This window comes from Vicia villosa, unplaced genomic scaffold (assembly GCF_029867415.1).
Source record: "Vicia villosa cultivar HV-30 ecotype Madison, WI unplaced genomic scaffold, Vvil1.0 ctg.003061F_1_1, whole genome shotgun sequence".
Classification (NCBI taxonomy): domain Eukaryota; kingdom Viridiplantae; phylum Streptophyta; class Magnoliopsida; order Fabales; family Fabaceae; genus Vicia; species Vicia villosa.
In genome coordinates, this window is record NW_026706103.1 from 260,486 (window position 1) to 280,119 (window position 19,634).

General features: G+C 36.3%; 1 protein-coding gene across 1 annotated transcript; it reads right to left on the reverse strand.

The window, feature by feature from the left end:
• Positions 1 to 3,438: 3,438 nt before the first annotated feature.
• On the reverse strand, positions 3,439 to 3,870 carry LOC131640332 (uncharacterized). Its single transcript, XM_058910741.1, has one exon. The coding sequence runs from the start codon at positions 3,868 to 3,870 to the stop codon at positions 3,439 to 3,441; it is 432 nt and encodes a 143-aa protein (XP_058766724.1).
• Positions 3,871 to 19,634: the final 15,764 nt, after the last annotated feature.

The window sequence follows — 19,634 nt, forward strand, 5'->3', positions numbered from 1 at the left end:
AATGTGCCTTGTGGGTCAAGTAGGCAATGTGAGAAAGTTTTTGTAACAGAAGAATTGGGTAAGCAACATGTCATTGAAGACGAATACATGACTGATGAGTTGGACAGTGGAGCTGAAGAGGATAGTTCTGATGAGAGGCCTTGTGTTATAAGGTTCAATGAAGAAGATAAGTTGAGCAAACAATATGTGTTCAAAGTAGGAATGGAGTTTCATTCCTTGATACAATTTAAGGATGCAATACTTGAGCATAATGTGTTAAATGGTAGGGATATCAAGTTTGAAAAAAATGACTCAAATAGATGTAGGGTGGTTTGCAAGGATAATAAAAAATGTAACTACACAATTTTGTGTAGTAGAGTGTTATCTACTGCAACTTTAGGATTAAAACACTCTTTGATAAACACAAGTGTGGGCGACAATTTTTTAACAAAAGTGCTAAGGCTGAATGGGTTGCTAAGCTTATCGTTGATGGGCTTAAGAATAATAGTAAGATGAAACTAAATGAGGTAGTGGCAGATATTAGATCAAGGTATTCCACAGAAATTCCAGGATGCAGGGCCTTTAAGGCTAGATAAATTGCTAGAAAAATAGTTGAGGGTGATTCAAGTAAGCAATTTAGCATGTTGTGGTCTTATGGTGCTGAATTGAAGAGGGCTTCAGTAGGCAATACTTTCAAAATCAACACAGCTGCTCTAGCTCCAGGTTTGAGGCCAAGATTTGAAAGGTGTTATCTTTGCTTTGATGGGACCAAGAAAGCTTTGACAAAAACATGTAGGCCCTTTATTGGCTTGGATGGATGCCATTTGAAACATAGGTATGGTGGAATTATGTTGATTGTTGTGGGAAGAGATCCCAATGATCAGTATCTTCCAGTTGCTTTTGCTGTAGTTGAGAGTGAGGCAAAAGACACATGGAGTTGGTTTATGAAGTTACTAATAGAGGACATTGGAGATGGCAGATGGTGCTTCATATATAATCAACAAAAGGTATTATTATTGACTTACATATTATATACTTACTTTGATTGACTAACATTATATAACCATTTATATGATGTTTTATGTAGGGCCTGGTGCAAGTATTTGAAGAAGAGTACCCATCTTATGAACACAAATTATGTTTGAGACACCTATATGCAAACTTCAAAAAAAGGTTTGGAGGAGGTACATTGTTTAGAGATTTGATGATGGCAACTGCTAAGGCTACCTATTTTGAGGCACATGAAGCAAAGATGCTAATGATCAAGGAGGCAAAATTGGAAGCTTATGAATGGTTAGAGACAACTCCCAAGAACAAATGGTGTAAGCATGCTTTCCCCTTTTTCTGAAAATGTGATGTCTTGATGAACAATTTAAGTGAGTCTTTTAATGCCACCATATTACTTCAAAGGGACAAGCCAATAATTTCAATGCTAGAGTGGATTAGGAATTATATGATGGGTAGGTTTGCAACCCTTAGAGAAAAAGTGGAAGGATATAAGGGACAAATAATGTTCAAACCATTGAAAAGGCTAGATAGAGAGATTGAGAAGAGTGCAAGTTGGTTAGCCACATATGCTGGTAGATTATCTTTTCAAGTTACACATGTACTTTTTAGTGAGAGTTATGTTGTTGACCTAGAAAAACATACTTGTAGTTGCAATTTTTGGGATCTTGTTGGTATACCATGCAGACATGCAGTGGCAGCAATATATAGGAAGGTGGATGATCCTGTGTCATATGTAAACAAGTGTTACCATAAGAGCACATATGAGGAATGCTACAGTGAAATAATCACCCCACTGAATGGGCATAATAAATGGCCCAGAACAAACAATCCAGACATGTTTCCACCACTCTATAAACGTGGTGCTGGTAGGCCAAAGAAGCTACGTAGGAGAGAGCCTGATGAAGTTAACCAGAATAAGTGGCAAAGGACAAATACTAGTCATAGATGCAAGGTTTGTTTTCAGTTAGGCCACAACAAGAGGACCTGCAAAAAAATGCCCAAATTATAGTTGTAGACAGGCCCACACAGCCCAGTCAAAATGCTGAAGATGTTCCACATGCTAAAGATGTCCCCACACAGGCCAGTCAAACTTACCAAGATACTAATGCAGCTAAGAAAAAGGTATGTGTGTTATTTGATATTTGAATTGAAGATGTGTTATTTGATATTTGAATTGAAGATGTGTTATTTGATATTTGAATTGAAGATGTGTTATTTGATATTTGAATACTTTGATTTGTTTGTTTCAGCCCAAGAAGGTCAAGGCAAAGAAACCAAAAGAACCAACATCTAATGGAGCTGGACCAAGTGGGACCAAGTCTCCACCTATTGATAAGTTTGCTGAATGGGATGCTTCCACACTTGAGGCCTTGCTGGATTGGGAAGACATACTAAACATTCAGCCTTTACGTGTGGACACTACAATAGTTGAGCCTGAACAAGAACCTAATGTGAATGAAAAAGCCAATGCACCAGTGGAGCAGGACACTACACCAGTTGAGCTTGAACATGATACCAATGAGAAAGAAAAAGACAATGCACTAGTGGAGCAGGACACAACACCAGTTGAGCCTGAACCTGAAACCAATGAGAAAGAAAAAGACAGTGCACCAGTTGAGCAGGACAGTGCTCAGGTTGATGCTAAGCCTAGGTCTGGACCAAGAATTTTCTTTGGTCAAGCTCCTAAAAGGGCCAAAATCCAGACGAAGCCAATTAAAGAGAAAGCAAAAGAAGTTCAAACCAAGCCCAGAAAAAGTAACACTGATATGCAGGTACCAAAAAGGCAAAGTGACCGGCTGAGGAGCCTGAAGGCAAGGGATGTTACAGGACCTGAAAAAAGATCAGATGACCCTTTGGTGATCCCTGATGAAGGTGATGCAAGTGAGGATTCAACTTGTCATGCAATCAAGACAAAGAAATGGGATGACATTTACAAAGGATTGACTCAGTGAAACAAGTGTTTGATGATGTATTTGCAACCTTTTTTTGTGATCAATGTTTTGGAACCATCTTTTTACTTTCTTTAATGTACTGATGTAGTTTATGTTTATGGGTTGGAACCTTATTTAATGTACTGTTGTGTTGGAAACTTATTTTGTAATGTACTGATGTACCTTTTTGAAGGTCTACTAATTATTTGAATGTAAGGCTATGCCTACTTATGTCTATCAAAGTTATTCAAGTCAGAGCTTAAGCAATTATATACAATTCAATTATAGCTTATTACATTAAGTCAATTATAGCTTATTACAAGTCAATTATATACAAGTCAATTATAGCAATTATATACAAGTCGGAGCTTAAGCAATTGTATAACAAACATTATTAAACTCAAATCTTAGCACTCAACACAAACATTAATAAACACAATCCATTCAATTCATAATAAACTTCTGTTAAACATTACATATTTCAACCTACATGTTCTGCTTAACCTTAATCTAATTCCTTCTAACATTTATAAATAACAATCAAGTACAAATTGATCATCAATGATACAATGAGGCAAATTGTCTTCATCTTTCCATATAATCCATCTGACCCAAGCTTCATCTCCATTTTCACGTTTTTCTTCACTTCTTGCTCAAATAACTCTTTCAAGGTCCCAAAAGTTTGCATCTCCCTAATCTTTGTTGCATCATTTGTCCATTCTTCATCAGCCTTGATTGCATCATGTCCTGACCCTATTTCATCATCCCATTCAAATAGATTGCAAGTTTCATCATTTTTCCACAACAGACATCTCCAGAAGAGCCTCCCTCGATTGCGACCATTTTTGCAACGATAAGAAACCATACGCATATTACAAGCACATACCTTCCATCTACGATTTGAAACTGATTGATATGAACCTGTTTTGCTTCTACTAGCAGAAGAGGCCATACCTATTATCTGGGGCGCAGATAAAACGATGGAGAAGAAAGATGGAGAAGAAATATGGAGAAAGATGGAGAAAGGTGGAGAACAATATTAGGGTTTCATTTGGGGATTTCGAGCTGCAGATGATATAAAAGTATGTGGGATGTTTAAGAACGAAAATAAAAACATAAACAATACCTACGTGGCCATCCACGTAATCCACCATTAGAGGAAACTAACGGATAGGACCATTTATGCTGACGTCAGAATTTATGGGGACCATTATTTGAAGAAATTTTTTACAGGGACTAAAAATGCAGGGTCGCGTTTTTACAGGGACCCCTGGCATAATTAACCCAAAAATTAATATTAAAAAAAAAACTAATCTAACATTGTTGGTGTTTTTAATAACTTTTTTTTGAGTTAATATTTTTAGTTAAACAATGTTAAAGAAATTAATTAAGAGATATTTATAAATTAAAATTTAATTATGAATTATATAAAAAAATAATTAATTAATTAATAGGAAAGTCAAATTAATCCTAAACTAATTTTTATTTGAATTTGTGAGATCTTTTTTATTAAGTCAAGTAAAAAACAAAATATTATTTACAAATTAAATTAATTAATTAATTAAGACAAAGTTTAAATTAAATTAAACGAAATAAAAAAAAGTTGGAAAATGTGATAAAAAGAAAATGCAGAACGCTATGATCGAGCTCAGGTCCTCTTGGTGATAGGTCTGCAATGGTTACCAGTTTTTATCTTTTTATTCAATAATTAAATCAATGATCAAATAATAAATATGAAACGTGATTGAAACAGTCAAATTGAAAAAGGTCGAGTCAAACGTGGGCCCCATAGAACATTGACTGGCGAATTAGGAACAGTCTTGGTGCCACGCGTACTCCTCCTTCTCCTTCTGTACCTGAAAGCATTAGCTACGAATTTGCCACAAGATTATCTACAGTTTTTTGTAGCAAAGCCTGCAACTTTCAAAATTCATACAGTAGCTACGGTTTAGCTGCGATTTCAATCGTAGCTACACCTGCAAATTCCAAATTCACCAAAACAGCGTTTAACAAATAATCAAAGCACCCAGATTACTTAATTAAGGTGCTACGAACACGATGGTGGTGTCTATTTGGATCAAAGCGTTCTGTAGAAGCAAAAACGAAAAGAAACAAAGTTCATGCCCTAGCCATGGTGTTTATGAAACGATGCGTCCAAGCACGTAAACCAACGTCCAAACCTGTTCTAAATGATCTCATAAACATTAATATCATCATATCATATTGAGATACGTTAATATGTGAAATACAAAAATTTACAATATGAATGAACGTGATAATTGTGGTATGCAAAATTTAGGAGTGTTCACGCATGATAGATGATCCCCACTTACTCTTTGATGTCTTAGGAAGGGAATGGAATGGTTTATTTGCTTTGAATGGGGCTGGAACAAGGAATACTAAATTGCACTATTCTTGAATTTTTTTTGGAAATTTGGTGAGTGTTTCTTTGCTAGATTTTTCGTCCCCCCGTGATGAAAAGGTGTTGTTGATTTATAGAGTGAGAAAGTGGAAATTCATGGCAAGAAACAAGCTTTTGATGGCCATCAATTTTAAGGATTCTTTCTTTGAAATTTTTTGAAAAATTTCCAAACTTATGAGATCATGTCTTTTATGGTGTTTAAGGCCTTGAATGTATTTGACTTGGCTTTTAGAAATTCCATAAAAGTGGGCGCCCCTCCCCCCTTTTAATATCTATTTTATTTTGATTTTTTTCCATTTTATTTTGATTTTAAATGAATAAACTCAAATAAAATCAAGAAATAAATAATAATGGGTTTATGGGCCTCTTAAAAGCTTGAAATCACGTGGACAACACAAAAATATGGGCCCATTACCCAAGAGTTCAAAGCTTCTCAATTGTGGTTTCAAGCATTTTTTTCAAAATTTAGCCAACTTCTACCAATCATAATTATCTCAAATTTTATCCCATGGAGATGTTCTTGTACTTTTTGGAAAGTCCAAGATGTCCACTACAGCCCCCTTAGGAACATTTTTTGCATTTGAGGAATTTATTTTAATGATATTGGCCTTGACAACAAATGGCTTTTGTAGACTTCTAAAAGGACCTGTAATGTTTTGGCTCCTATCTTCCAAATGAGGCATTTTTGGCCAAGTCCTTATTGAGACAAATTTGTATAGCATTGAATTTCCTTCAAAATGAGCTTTGTTTGGGAAATTTTTGATAAAGTATGTGAAAGTTATGGCTGGTCAAAGTTCATTTGACTTTTACCTCAAAAACCCTAATTTAGAAACTTTGGTTTTTGATGATCTTTGAGCTTTTCTTGATGAATCATGATCCATCCTTGATCAAATGATGAATTTGACTTCAAATGATTGGTGTTGACCATAAATCTTGACTTTTGACCGTATGTTAACCACAGTTGACTTTCTGCCTCATATAGTTGACCGTTGGTCAACAGGCTGACTGATCAAACTTGTGATTCAATGAAACTTGGTATGAGGATACTTGCCATCATATGAGACACCATGAAATCCACTTGAAGTCTTAGAAGTCCAATTTCCTTGGAAAAAGTCAAAATCCTAGTTGGAGGCTTGTTTTTTAGGAGAAGAGTATATGTGCTTACTTCTCATGTAATCTTGAGCAATTGGAGATCCTATGAGCTTGAGGAGACTGATTGAATCAAAATTCTTTGAAATATGGAGGGAAAATTTTGGGGTATAACAAAGCTACATAACAACGTCTGGACCTGCGTGATTATATAGTTATTCCACCGTTGTTAAATGCCTTTTCGTAGCAGTGATTGGGTTAATGTTAAACAGGAAAAACTTGTTCAATTTGAAAGAAATGAGGTATGAGAACTGGTTTCTAGACCTAACTCTATTAACACCATTGACACTAAATTAGTTTACTTGAATAAGTTTAATGAGAATGTTAATGTTACTAGAAATAAGGCATGTATTGTGGCTTAATGCAATACACAATCTAAGGGGTTGACTTTGATGAAACCTTTTCTCTAGTTTCTTGTCTTGAAGCCATCATATTGTTACTGGGATTGTTCTTTTTCCTAAAGTGCAAGCTCTACCAAATCAATGTGAAGAGTGCCTTCCTCAATGTGTACTTGAAAGAGGAAGTCTTTGTTGAGAAGCTAAAAGGATTCATTTATCAGTGTTTTCCAAATCATGTGTTTAAACTTAGAAAAGCTCTCCATGGACTCAAACAAACTCTTATATCTTGGTATGAGAGATTGACTTAAATTCTTACTAAGCATGTTTATGTTTGTGGGGGAAATAAAAATACTCTATCTATGAAGAAGGACTAATGGAAGCTTATGATAAATTATATTTACATTGATGCCATTTTGTTTGGGGGAATTTCAAGAAAGATAGTAGAACATTTTGTTCAACAGCAATCTAAATTCGATATGAGCTTAGTAGGTGAACTCACCTTTATCTTGGTTTTCAAGTGAAGAAGATGAAAGAATACATATTTATCTCCCATAGAAAGTATGTAATAAAAATAAAAAACTAAATAAATTTGGGTTGGAGAATGAAAGGCACAATGTATCCTTATACCATTCATGTACATCATTGCTAACCTTTGTGACATTACTTTCTCAATTGGTGTGTGTGCTCTATATAAATCTATTCCTAAGATTAGTCATCTTATGGAAGTCAAGAGAATCATTAAGTACATAAGTGGAACATTATATTATGGCCTTTTATACTCATTTTGATAGCAACTTTTTATAGTTGGATATTGTGATGCTAACTAGGTAGGTAATGCTAATGATAGAAAAAGTAGTTATGGTGGATGCTTCTTTCTAGGGAACAAATTAATATATTGATTCAGTAGAAAAAGCAATTGTGTTTCTCTCAAATACATAAGCATAACGCATTGTTGCAGGAAATAATTGCATTCTACTCTTGTGGATGAAACAAATGCTTAAATATTAGAATGTGACATAATATGTCATGACATTATATTGTGACAACATGAGTGTGGTGGTCGTTTTCTTTACCTCCCCGTTTCACTTGGGAGGACGGCACGCTAAACCCTTCACGCGAAATTTGGAAGGAGAATGCGCCCGTGGTGGGATGAATTTTGTTTCAGTTCTTCCTACGATATCACACGAACTTTCTTATTTGTCCTACGAGTAGGAAAGGGGAAAAAAGATCTCAACTAAACCCTAGGAGTTTGCTAAGTGTGGGGATTTCACTTAGACTAGAAATTCTGGAGTCCGGGGGGTCGGTTATACATAGGGAAGTGTTTAAACACCCTACATATCTGTAGTACTCTACAGGAACCTTCTCTGTGTCATTGTGATTGTGTTTGCTGCTAATGATTGGGAAAGTTTCTCCTTTGTATTAGGAGAAGGAATTGAATTGATTAAAAGACAGACAGACAGACAAACTGACTATTTTTGGTATTTTATTAGCTCGCTGAGATTCCTTGTGAACCTCATGCCTACATATCCCTAGTGGAAGTCAGAGCTTAATGTAGTTCGGGGAACTAACTAGGGAAATTAATTGTTTTTTTGGTGCCTTGCTTGAAGCTCAAGGTTGAAGCTTGGAATTAAATCTCTGTTTACAGTAAAGAGACATGAAATCATCTCTACAGAGAGGTATTTGTACTATTCTACCACAAACATTTAAAGGAGTGACAGAATAACTGAATTCATTTCATTCAAGAGGGGGACCTTACTTGTGGCTGACTCTACTTAGGGAGACTCTATTTGTGTTGCCTTGTACAAAGCCCAAGGTTGTGGCTAACTGTTGAGGATAATTGAATGAATGACTCTATTTTATGTGCCTTGTACAAAGCCCAAGGTTGTGGCTAACTCTAGCTAGGGAAAACATTATTTTCTGCCTTGTACAAAGCCCAAGGTTGTGGCAGACTCTTAAATAAACTGAGTATGAATGACTCTATGGGGAAAAGATCCTAGGTGTTAGGAATCTTTGACACATGAAAATATGGTTTATCTGCCTTGTACAAAGCCCAAGGTTGTGGCTACTGAGTGATGAAGAACTCACTGGGGAGACTCTATTATCTGCCTTGTACAATGCCCAAGGTTGAGGCTGACTCTTGACAGGGGAGTTTTATTGTTTGGGTGCCTTGTATGAAGCCCAAGGTTGAGGCTAACTGTTTTTGTTGGTTTTGACTCTACTGAGGAGGTTTTATTTATTGAAAGACTGTTTTTCTTTGGAAGCTAACCCTTTCCAGGGATTTTGACTCAGCTGGAGAAATTATTTGGTAAAAGACCGACTTTATCATGTTTTTTGGAGGCTGACCCTTTCCAGGGGTTTTGACTCTTTTGGGGAAATTATCTCCTAAGAGAAATGAATCTTTATTTTTTGACATTTTTATTAATTGGCTTTGGAGGCTAACCCTTTCCAGGGAATTTATTAACATGAAGGAATGTGTGGAAGCTAACCCTTTCCAGGGATTTTGTTAAAATGAAGGAATGTGTGGAAGCTAACCCTTTCCAGGGATTTTGTTAAAATGAAGGAATGTGTGGAAGCTAACCCTTTCCAGGGAATTCTATTGAAATGACTGGCAGAAAGATTATCTAATGGAGACTTCTTGTTTAAAGCCCAAGATGAAGGCTGACACATGCTGAGGAGAAAATAAACATAGATCCTAGACTCTGCTAAGGAAGATTGATGAAGATAAGGGTGACAGAGACTGTCCATGTCTCTCATTCCAAAAGGTGTACTCAATGCAAAATTGAGACAAACTTAGCTTGTTTAAAGTCTGGTTTAAATTGGAAGAAACTCACCAGGGTATGTTAAAAGGTGACTAAAGACCTGTTCCTATGTTTATAAGAAACCTGATGGGTCCTTGTATACAAGCTCAAGAGGAAGCTGGAAATGCTTTTAAGAAGCCTGTGGGTCCTTGTACAAAGCCCAAGAGGAGGCTAATCGAGGGTCCTTGTTATAGCACAAGAGAAAGCTATGTAGTTTTTGAAATTATTTTGGCTTTAAGCAAATGGGTAAGAGGTTTCACCGGGAATAATTCCTCTTTGGGTGGATGTGTCCTATTTTTGGATTCTAAGGTTTTTGCCAAGATGTTTCACCGGGAATAATTCATCTTGGGGGTTTGAACTACAGATCTCTAATTAGGAAAGAGCCTTCACCGGGAAGACATTCTCAATCCTAGGCCATATTCCTATAATATATATATAGTTTAACTGTCCTAGGGTTTATACTCAAACGTAGTTCTAAACTAATATATGCACAGTTTATATTTGACAGTAACTTAAATAAATACTGTAAATTGAAAGCTTGTAAAGCCTAACCTGGATGGAGTGGAGGCCTTTGAAGAAATATGTACAGAGCCTCAACAGTATTTTTGTTGTTTTGTTGATAACAGTTGAATATATATAATAAACAGTTAATGGTTTTTGAAAACAGAAGAAGTGAAGATGGACAAAGGTCACATAGGTATCTGAAGAGTTTCATCGGGAATAATGCCCTTCAAATACCAGAAGAATGTTTTTGAAAACAGAAAGAAGATTTTGAAAATACAGTTTTGAAAACAAGCTAAGAAGAGAAGGTTTTTGGGACTTACACTCTATTAGAGGCCCAGTACTTTACAGTACTGGTGTAAAAGCAATTTGAAAAATGATTTGGAATGATGCAAGGTTTTGTTGTTTGAAAACCTCAATCATCCGTTTAATCAGAGATTGAAAATAGTTTTGAATATTGACAAAAAGTCAACTTAATTAAGGCAAAGATGAAATCTATACCCAATTAAGACCTAAATAATTAGGGTTTTATCATAAAATTATTCACAAAGTAATTAGGTTAAAACAAAATGAAAATATATATATTTTAAAGTATTTAAGAAAATATTTAAAACATACTATTTTAAACCTAATTAAAATACATGAAATAAATAATATTTTTATGATTTTTTTGATTATTCACAAAGTAGGTATATTAAATAGCAAGTGTGTGAAAAATGAAGTGAAAATGATTTAATTTGATAAGTTTATTAATTGTGTGAAGTTTGTATAAAAAAAGAATGAAAATGGATGCTAAAAAATTGGTTTGGCCCTAGAGAGGTTCGAACCCACGCCCTTCATGATCACATTTCAAAACTTAACCAACTGAGCTGCGCGCGCAGCTTGTTAACTATATACACTCAATATATTATATTTTCAAATAAGCCAGGAAATTCAAATTTTACGCGCGCCATGTTCATCTTCTTCCTCGAGCTTCAGATTTTCAAATTCCTAACTCTCTGGTTTCTCAACTAAATGGCATGATGTAAACATCAATCTCACTCGTTTTTGGACAAGGAACATGATTATGGGCTCAGAATTCATTTATTCTAAGTGTAACTAACGAATTTCATTATGAACACGAAGAACACATAAACCCTAATTTTAAAATTAAATGATGCACAAGATGAATAAATGAATGATGATAGAGGGTTTTCAATCCTCTGATGATGCTGAACAAGATAGAATCGAGCTTTACCACAAAGAGTGCTTAAATTAAAGAGGTGGAGTTCAGAAACTTACCTCTGAAAATGGAGGTCGTGAGGATGATGGAGAGCACCTGGGCTTGAATGAATGATCTCAATAGCTTCCCTGAGACTCAATGATGCTAACTGAATGCTTATTGCAGCCTGAATCCTTCTGAATTGTTCTATGGACCTCCCTCGATTTCAGCTTCAAGTGAACATGGAGGGTGTTGATTCTTGAGTTACAGATGAGCTGCAGCCATCTGGTTAGCTTCACTATGACCTGAGGAGTGTGCCTGGATGATTGGCTTGGCTCGGAACCTCCTGAATTACTCCATGGACCTCCAACTGCAAATGCTCCAAAGTGAGAGCAACAATGGTGTTCCTCCACTTACAGAAGTGATCCAGGTGCTTGGATCACCTCAAATGACCTCCCTTGAGATGTTAGAATGTTCACTTCCCAAAGATGAGCTCTGGTTTGAAGAAATCGATTCTTCTTGCCAAAGAACTTTGAAAAACAATGAACATGAGAAGAGAAAGAGAAAGCAAGGAATATGGTTTCTTTGGTGTGTTTTTGAATGAGGAATGCATCTGTATTTATAGGCAAATGGATCAGTATAGCTGCAGAGGAGTGAGCTTCCTTAGTGAAGTTGATTTGCTTTCTTAGCCATGAAGGAAGTTTGCAAGTATCTCTTATGCAATGATGAGAATTTTGATTCCATTTGATCAATCCCCTAGCCCTCGATTTTGTTTAATCTTAGGGGACAATTCTGAGCCAGAAATGAGCTCTAATTGGTTGGTGAGAAGATTCCTTGGGTGATTCATCAATTTGCCATAAATTCACAAATGTAATCATTACATAATCACATGTTCTTGTTTTTAGAATCTTCTTCAATTCTTATGGCATGGTGAAAATGAATGCATGGCATGGTTTCAGATGTGTTATGGGTCGTGTAGCATCCATAAGAGAGGTTATTTGCACAAAATTTGCAAAGTCCAAAAGTGTCCATGACCTATAATTTTACTTTATGAGGCCAACTTTGAACAAGCATAACTCTTAGCTCAAATTGAATTTGGAGAAGGTTGAACACAATTTGGAAAGCCCTAAACATCTACTTTAAATCATTAGTTTATGTCTTCTTCAGAATCATTTGGGAAATTTGTGAAAAATGAGCCCAAAGTTGGATGAAAACTAGGTTAAAACACTTAGAAAAATTTCTAAGTGTTTATGACCTAAACTTCAAAATTTCCAAAACTTCATAAATGATTGATCTTTTGAAAAAAGTTCCTTTGTAAGATGTTGTTTTATTTTGCAAGATCTACAACTTTCATGTTGGAAGTTTTTTGAGTTGTGTAGGTGAAATTTTGAGTTCTCACTATGCCCTCAAAAACCCTAATTCCCGACTTTTTGCTCCTTGATGAATTTCTTTGAATTTCTTTGGTCAAATGACTTTGACATCCATATATTGATGATATTGATCTTTGAAAGTCATTTTTTGACCAAAAACCTTAAAAGTCAAAGGTGATCCCATACAGTTGACTTTTTCCTGACAAAAGTGAATTTTTGGGCTTTTGTGTAGAAACAAGATCTTATCCTCAAATGAATGATGTAAATGGATTATATTGAGGTAGTAGAGACTCTTGAATCATGTCTTGAGTTTTTGATCCATGCCCTGATTAAAAGTCAACTATCTTGGTGAATTAGGTCAAGAACCCTAATTGTCGACCAGAGGACAATGTTGAGTGTAGACTTTGAATTGAGGTGTAATGTCCAGTGGATCTTGTCATAAGAGTTATTTGAAGATGATTAATGTCTTTGAATGGTCTCTTGGGGCTTTTTAGGGTTTCCCAAAGGTGATCCCTGATTTTAGTCCTTGATAGGCTCTAAACCCTAGTCTGTTGATCTGGGTAATCCTGTACTTAGATGACTGAGTGTCTTAATCAATCATAGGTGTAATAATGAAGCTCTTGAGTCTCATGATTGTGTTAGAGACTAATCCTCCTATTGATTGATCCTTTGCCTGAGTTTTCTTGTCTTTGAACACCCTCGATTGAATGCTAGACTGCCCTGGGTACTTACTTTGACTTGATGAAAATCCTGAAGATATGTCATCTCAGGGGGGTCAAAAATTAGGGTATGACAGATGCCCCTATTTAAGTTTCTTTTATCTGGAGGGAGAGAGATTGAGATCTCGATCTCTCCTGCGTAAAAGAGACTTAAATATCGAAGAACGCCCGAATTTTGGGCGCTCCTGAGATGATAAAATCTTTGCATGACTTGATCCCGTTGTCGCACTTGGCGGGGGATGAGGAGACAAACTCCTGCAGAAATACTTGATGTGGATTCTGGTGAATGGATGGCAATGTAGGATACGCAATCCATCTTCTTTAACTAAGTGTTGACACTTAGAAAAAGGCAAACAACCTCCCCCTTGTTTCGGATGTCCATATCTCGAAACTGGTCTCAGTCGTGTTTGGACAATATCTTAGATAAAGAGAAAATTTCCAAAGGTTTGTTTCCTCGTCAAACTTCTTATCAGCGCTTGGAGATAAGATACCATTTGACGGTAATAAAGAAACTTCAAAGATTTGTTTCCTCATCAAACTTCTTACCAGCACTTGGAGGTAAGATACCATTTGACGGTAATAAAGAAACTTCAAAGGGGTTGTTTCCTCATCAAACTTCTCATCAGCACTTGGAGATGAGATACCATTTGACGGTAATAAAGAAACTTCAAAGATTTGTTTCCTCATCAAACTTCTCATCAGCACTTGGAGATGAGATACCATTTGACGGTAATAAAGAAACTTCAAAGATTTGTTTCCTCATCAAACTTCTCATCAGCACTTGGAGATGAGATACCATTTGATGGTAATAAAGAAACTTCAAAGGTTTGTTTCCTCATCAAACTTCTCATCAGCACTTGGAGATGAGATACCATTTGATGGTAATAAAGAAACTTCAAAGGTTTGTTTCCTCATCAAACTTCTCATCAGCACTTGGAGATGAGATACCATTTGATGGTAATAAAGAAACTTCAAAGATTGGTTTCCTCATCAAACTTCTTACCAGCACTTGGAGGTAAGATACCATTTGATGGTAATAAAGAAACTTCACCATCTTCCCTTTTGACCTGGCATCTTTGAAAGATTGTCATATGGGCCCGCGCTCTTTTGAGGGGCTAATGACTTTGTTTGAAGGCGGACGAACTGTTTTCGGGGTGAAAACTGCCATTCGTCGACTGGTGCCTGGGGAATCAACAAACTGTTTTCCTAAGGGGAAAACTACCATTTATCGACTCTGTGGGGAATTAAACATCCCTGAAACAGACAAACTGTTTGAAGAAACTGCCATTTGTCGATCTCTTGAGTATTTAACAGACAAACTGTCTTTCCTTGGGGAAAGACTACCATTTGTTGACTCCGCTGGGGATCATGAACTATCTTCTGGATGAAGACTACCATTCACTGATTCTGCTGGGGAATCATTTGTCGATCTGCTGGGAGATTCTGAATTATTTTCTTTGACGAAAAAGTGGCATCTCTCGACCTTGCTGGGGAAATACCAAACCTGTAGGGAATTCCAAAATGCGAAGCAGACTATCTCATCTGAAGAAGACTGTCGAATGTCGCTCTGCAGGAGATTCTCGACTGAGGAATTCCAAAAATGAACAAACTATCTCTTTGAGGGAGACTACCATTTGTTGACTTGCTTGAGGAGATCCTTGTGTATGAACTGTTGTTTCGAAGGAAAAAGCTTCTCCGGAACTTGCAGGGGAAACTTAAGTTCATGCCTCAATGACTTAGGCATTCACAGGATCAAAGCCTAATTCGGCTATGCAATTATGATGTAATGTATGCATGAATATTATGACAATGATAAAATGTAAAGTGAATGTGAATAGAATTGTCGCGGATGGAAAATCCTAAGATACGACTTGAATTCTTGTTGATCAGAAGATGTCCTCTTCTTGTAGTTCGAACTCTGTTGGGAATATCTGGTTATCAGTTGTCCGCTGTCCGAAGTAAGTAGTATGAATTGAAGTAAAGATCCGTCATCGGGAGATGTTCGCAAAGCGACCTCATGGGGAAATCTTGGTTCCCGGAGTCTCAACCGTTCTCAGAGCAACTATTTGCATTCTTCCTATTGTTTGTAATCCTCAGAAAGAAATTTCACCTTTATTTTTGCAAGTAAATTCATTTTATTTTATGAAAACATTTGTCTCAAGAAAATGACTGTTTAAACTTAAAACGCATTCCAAGAAACTGAATAAGACTAGATTGCAAAGGAAAAGCACAAGGCTCAAATTATTATATATGGAATGTGTGGTGGTCGTTTTCTTTACCTCCCCGTTTCACTTGGGAGGACGGCACGCTAAACCCTTCACGCGAAATTTGGAAGGAGAATGTGCCCGTGGTGGGATGAATTTTGTTTCAGTTCTTCCTACGATATCACACGAACTTTCTTATTGGTCCTACGAGTAGGAAAGGGAAAAAAAGATCTCAACTAAACCCTAGGAGTTTGCTAAGTGTGGGGATTTCACCTAGACTAGAAATTCTGGAGTCCGGGGGGTCGGTTATACATAGGGAAGTGTTTAAACACCCTACATATCTGTAGTACTCTACAGGAACCTTCTCTGTGTCATTGTGATTGTGTTTGCTGCTAATGATTGGGAAAGTTTCTCCTTTGTGTTAGGAGAAGGAATTGAATTGAATAAAAGAAAGACAGACTGACTATTTTTGGTATTTTATTAGCTCGCTGAGATTCCTTGTGAACCTCATGCCTACATATCCCTAGTGGAAGTCAGAGCTTAATGTAGTTCGGGGAACTAACTAGGGAAATTAAATGTTTTTTTGGTGCCTTGCTTGAAGCTCAAGGTTGAAGCTTGGAATTAAATCTCTGTTTACAGTAAAGAGACATGAAATCATCTTTACAGAGAGGTATTTGTACTATTCTACCACAAACATTTAAAGGAGTGACAGAATAACTGAATTCATTTCATTTAAGAGGGGGACCTTACTTGTGTATGTGCAAGTATACCAGTCAAATGCTTCTTAAATGAAAGAAAGATGCTCATCCAAATTAGGGAAAGTTACCACATGTCTGGGTTTTACTGCCAGCTCATGCCTTTCAAAATCCTAAATGGGAGACTTGATTAAAATTGAAATGAAATGTTTGTTTGTTTGAATGTGGTAGAGTAGTAAAAATATCTCTCTATAGAGATAAGCTATGTCTATCTACTGTATAAAAGATCTGACTTTAGCTGGCTTGTATGAGGCCCAAGCTTGAGGCTTTTTGATTGATTAATTAATATTATTGACTCTGGGAGATGACTCCACTGGGGATTAATTACAGGATATTTTTGTGTTCTGTACAAAGCCCAGAATTGAGGTTGACTCTACTTAGGGAGACTCTATTTGTGTTGCCTTGTACAAAGCCCAAGGTTGTGGCTAACTGTTGAGGATAATTGAATGAATGACTCTATTTTATGTGCCTTGTACAAAGCCCAAGGTTGTGGCTAACTCTAGCTAGGGAAAACATTATTTTCTGCCTTGTACAAAGCCCAAGGTTGTGGCAGACTCTTAAATAAACTGAGTATGAATGACTCTATGGGGAAAAGATCCTAGGTGTTAGGAATCTTTGACACATGAAAATATGGTTTATCTGCCTTGTACAAAGCCCAAGGTTGTGGCTACTGAGTGATGAAGAACTCACTGGGGAGACTCTATTATCTGCCTTGTACAATGCCCAAGGTTGAGGCTGACTCTTGACAGGGGAGTTTTATTGTTTGGGTGCCTTGTATGAAGCCCAAGGTTGAGGCTAACTGTTTTTGTTGGTTTTGACTCTACTGAGGAGGTTTTATTTATTGAAAGACTGTTTTTCTTTGGAAGCTAACCCTTTCCAGGGATTTTGACTTAGCTGGTGAATTTGTCTGTTAAAAGACTGATTTTATCATGTTTTTTGGAGGCTGACCCTTTCCAGGGGTTTTGACTTTTTTGGGGAAATTATCTCCTAGGAGAAATGAATCTTTATTTATTAATTGACTTTGGAGGCTAACCCTTTCCAGGGGTTTATATTAAAAAGAAAGAATGTGTGGAAGCTAACCCTTTCCAGGGGTTTTGTTAAAATGAAGGAATGTGTGGAAGCTAACCCTTTCCAGGGATTTTGTTAAAATGAAGGAATGTGTGGAAGCTAACCCTTTCCAGGGAATTCTATTGAAATGACTGGCAGAAAGATTATCTAATGGAGACTTCTTGTTTAAAGCCCAAGATGAAGGCTGACACATGCTGAGGAGAAAATAAACATAGATCCTAGACTCTGCTAAGGAAGATTGATGAAGATAAGGGTGACAGAGACTGTCCATGTCTCTCATTCCAAAAGGTGTACTCAATGCAAAATTGAGACAAACTTAGCTTGTTTAAAGTCTGGTTTAAATTGGAAGAAACTCACCAGGGTATGTTAAAAGGTGACTAAAGACTTGTTCCTATGTTTATAAGAAACCTGATGGGTCCTTGTATACAAGCTCGAGAGGAAGCTGGAAATGCTTTTAAGAAGCCTGTGGGTCCTTGTACAAAGCCCAAGAGGAGGCTAATCGAGGGTCCTTGTTATAGCACAAGAGAAAGCTATGTAGTTTTGAACTTATTTTGGCTCTAAGCAAATGGGTAAGAGGTTTCACCGGGAATAATTCCTCTTTGGGTGGATGTGTCCTATTATTTGGATTCTAAGGTTTTTACCAAGATGTTTCACCGGGAATAATTCATCTTGGGGGTTTGAACTACAGATCTCTAATTAGGAAAGAGCCTTCACCGGGAAGACATTCTCAATCCTAGGCCATATTCCTATAATATATATATAGTTTAACTGTCCTAGGGTTTATACTCAAACGTAGTTCTAAACTAATATATGCACAGTTTATATTTGACAGTAACTTAAATAAAGACTGTAAATTGAAAGCTTGTAAAGCCTAACCTAGATGGAGTGGAGGCCTTTGAAGAAATATGTACAGAGCCTCAACAGTATTTTTGTTGTTTTGTTGATAACAGTTGAATATATATAATAAACAGTTAATGGTTTTTGAAAACAGAAGAAGTGAAGATGGACAAAGGTCACATAGGTATCTGAAGAGTTTCACCGGGAATAATGCCCTTCAAATACCAGAAGAATGTTTTGAAAACAGAAAGAAGATTTTGAAAATACAGTTTTGAAAACAAGCTAAGAAGAGAAGGTTTTTGGGACTTACACTCTATTAGAGGCCCATTTGAAAATGATTTACTGTTATAAGAAACAGTTGATTTGATGACTGTTGTGAAAGCAGTTGAATGATGATTGAATGATTTACTGTTGTGAAAACAGTTTTACGAGTTTTAGGCTTACCTCGAAGAATGAGAAATTGGATTTCTGAGTTTGAGGCGTTACCTTGATCCTCAAATGTTATGCTTGGAATAAATTAGGATCTCAACAGATGTTAAGCATCCACACCAGCAAAATAGAACATTGGATAAGCTCACAGCTTACGGCATTTCATGATCTTCCAGTAATTATTTAAGGACTTCTACAGCAAATGGAAGACCAAACAAACAGAAATATCCAAAAGACAACAGAGAAATAATCTCGAAGTCTTGGATGAAGTGAGAAAATAACAATAATGTGCAACAGTAATCAAATAGAAATTTAAATGATTAACTACACAAAATAATATGAAAACATCAAACTTAAACAAAATTAATCTAAGAAAAGATATTTTTGTAGTTTTTATGAAAGAAGAAAATAATTAGAAAACATAAATAAAAATATGTATCTAATATATTTTTTTGGTATTTTAATAAGGATTAGAAAATAAAACTAAAACCTATATTAAAATAAAATATTTAATCTTTTTCTATGAAAATATTTAAAGAAGAAATAAAAGAGAATTAATAAGAAAACTAATAGAATGAGCCAGGGGGTTTAAATTCGGATAGGAGGTGAGAAAGCCCAAACTGAAGTAAAATAAAAAAAAGGTGTGTTTGGGCCGGACCGGGTCGGTTCATGAGGAACCCGGATCCACCCATGTTACTACACACTTGTGGGTTTGGAGAAAAAACCCTAAAACAAAGAGGCAGAACGAACTCCTCTCTCTTTCTCGTTCTCACCTGCTTCCTTTCCCCTCTTTCATGGCTAAACAACAAAGCATAAAACTCTCCTTGCTCAGACAAACAACATCAGCGATTTTCTCTCTTACTCTTGGTCGAAAAACAACAACGAAGCTCTCTCTCGGTTGTTTACTCTCACCGTGAATCAACAA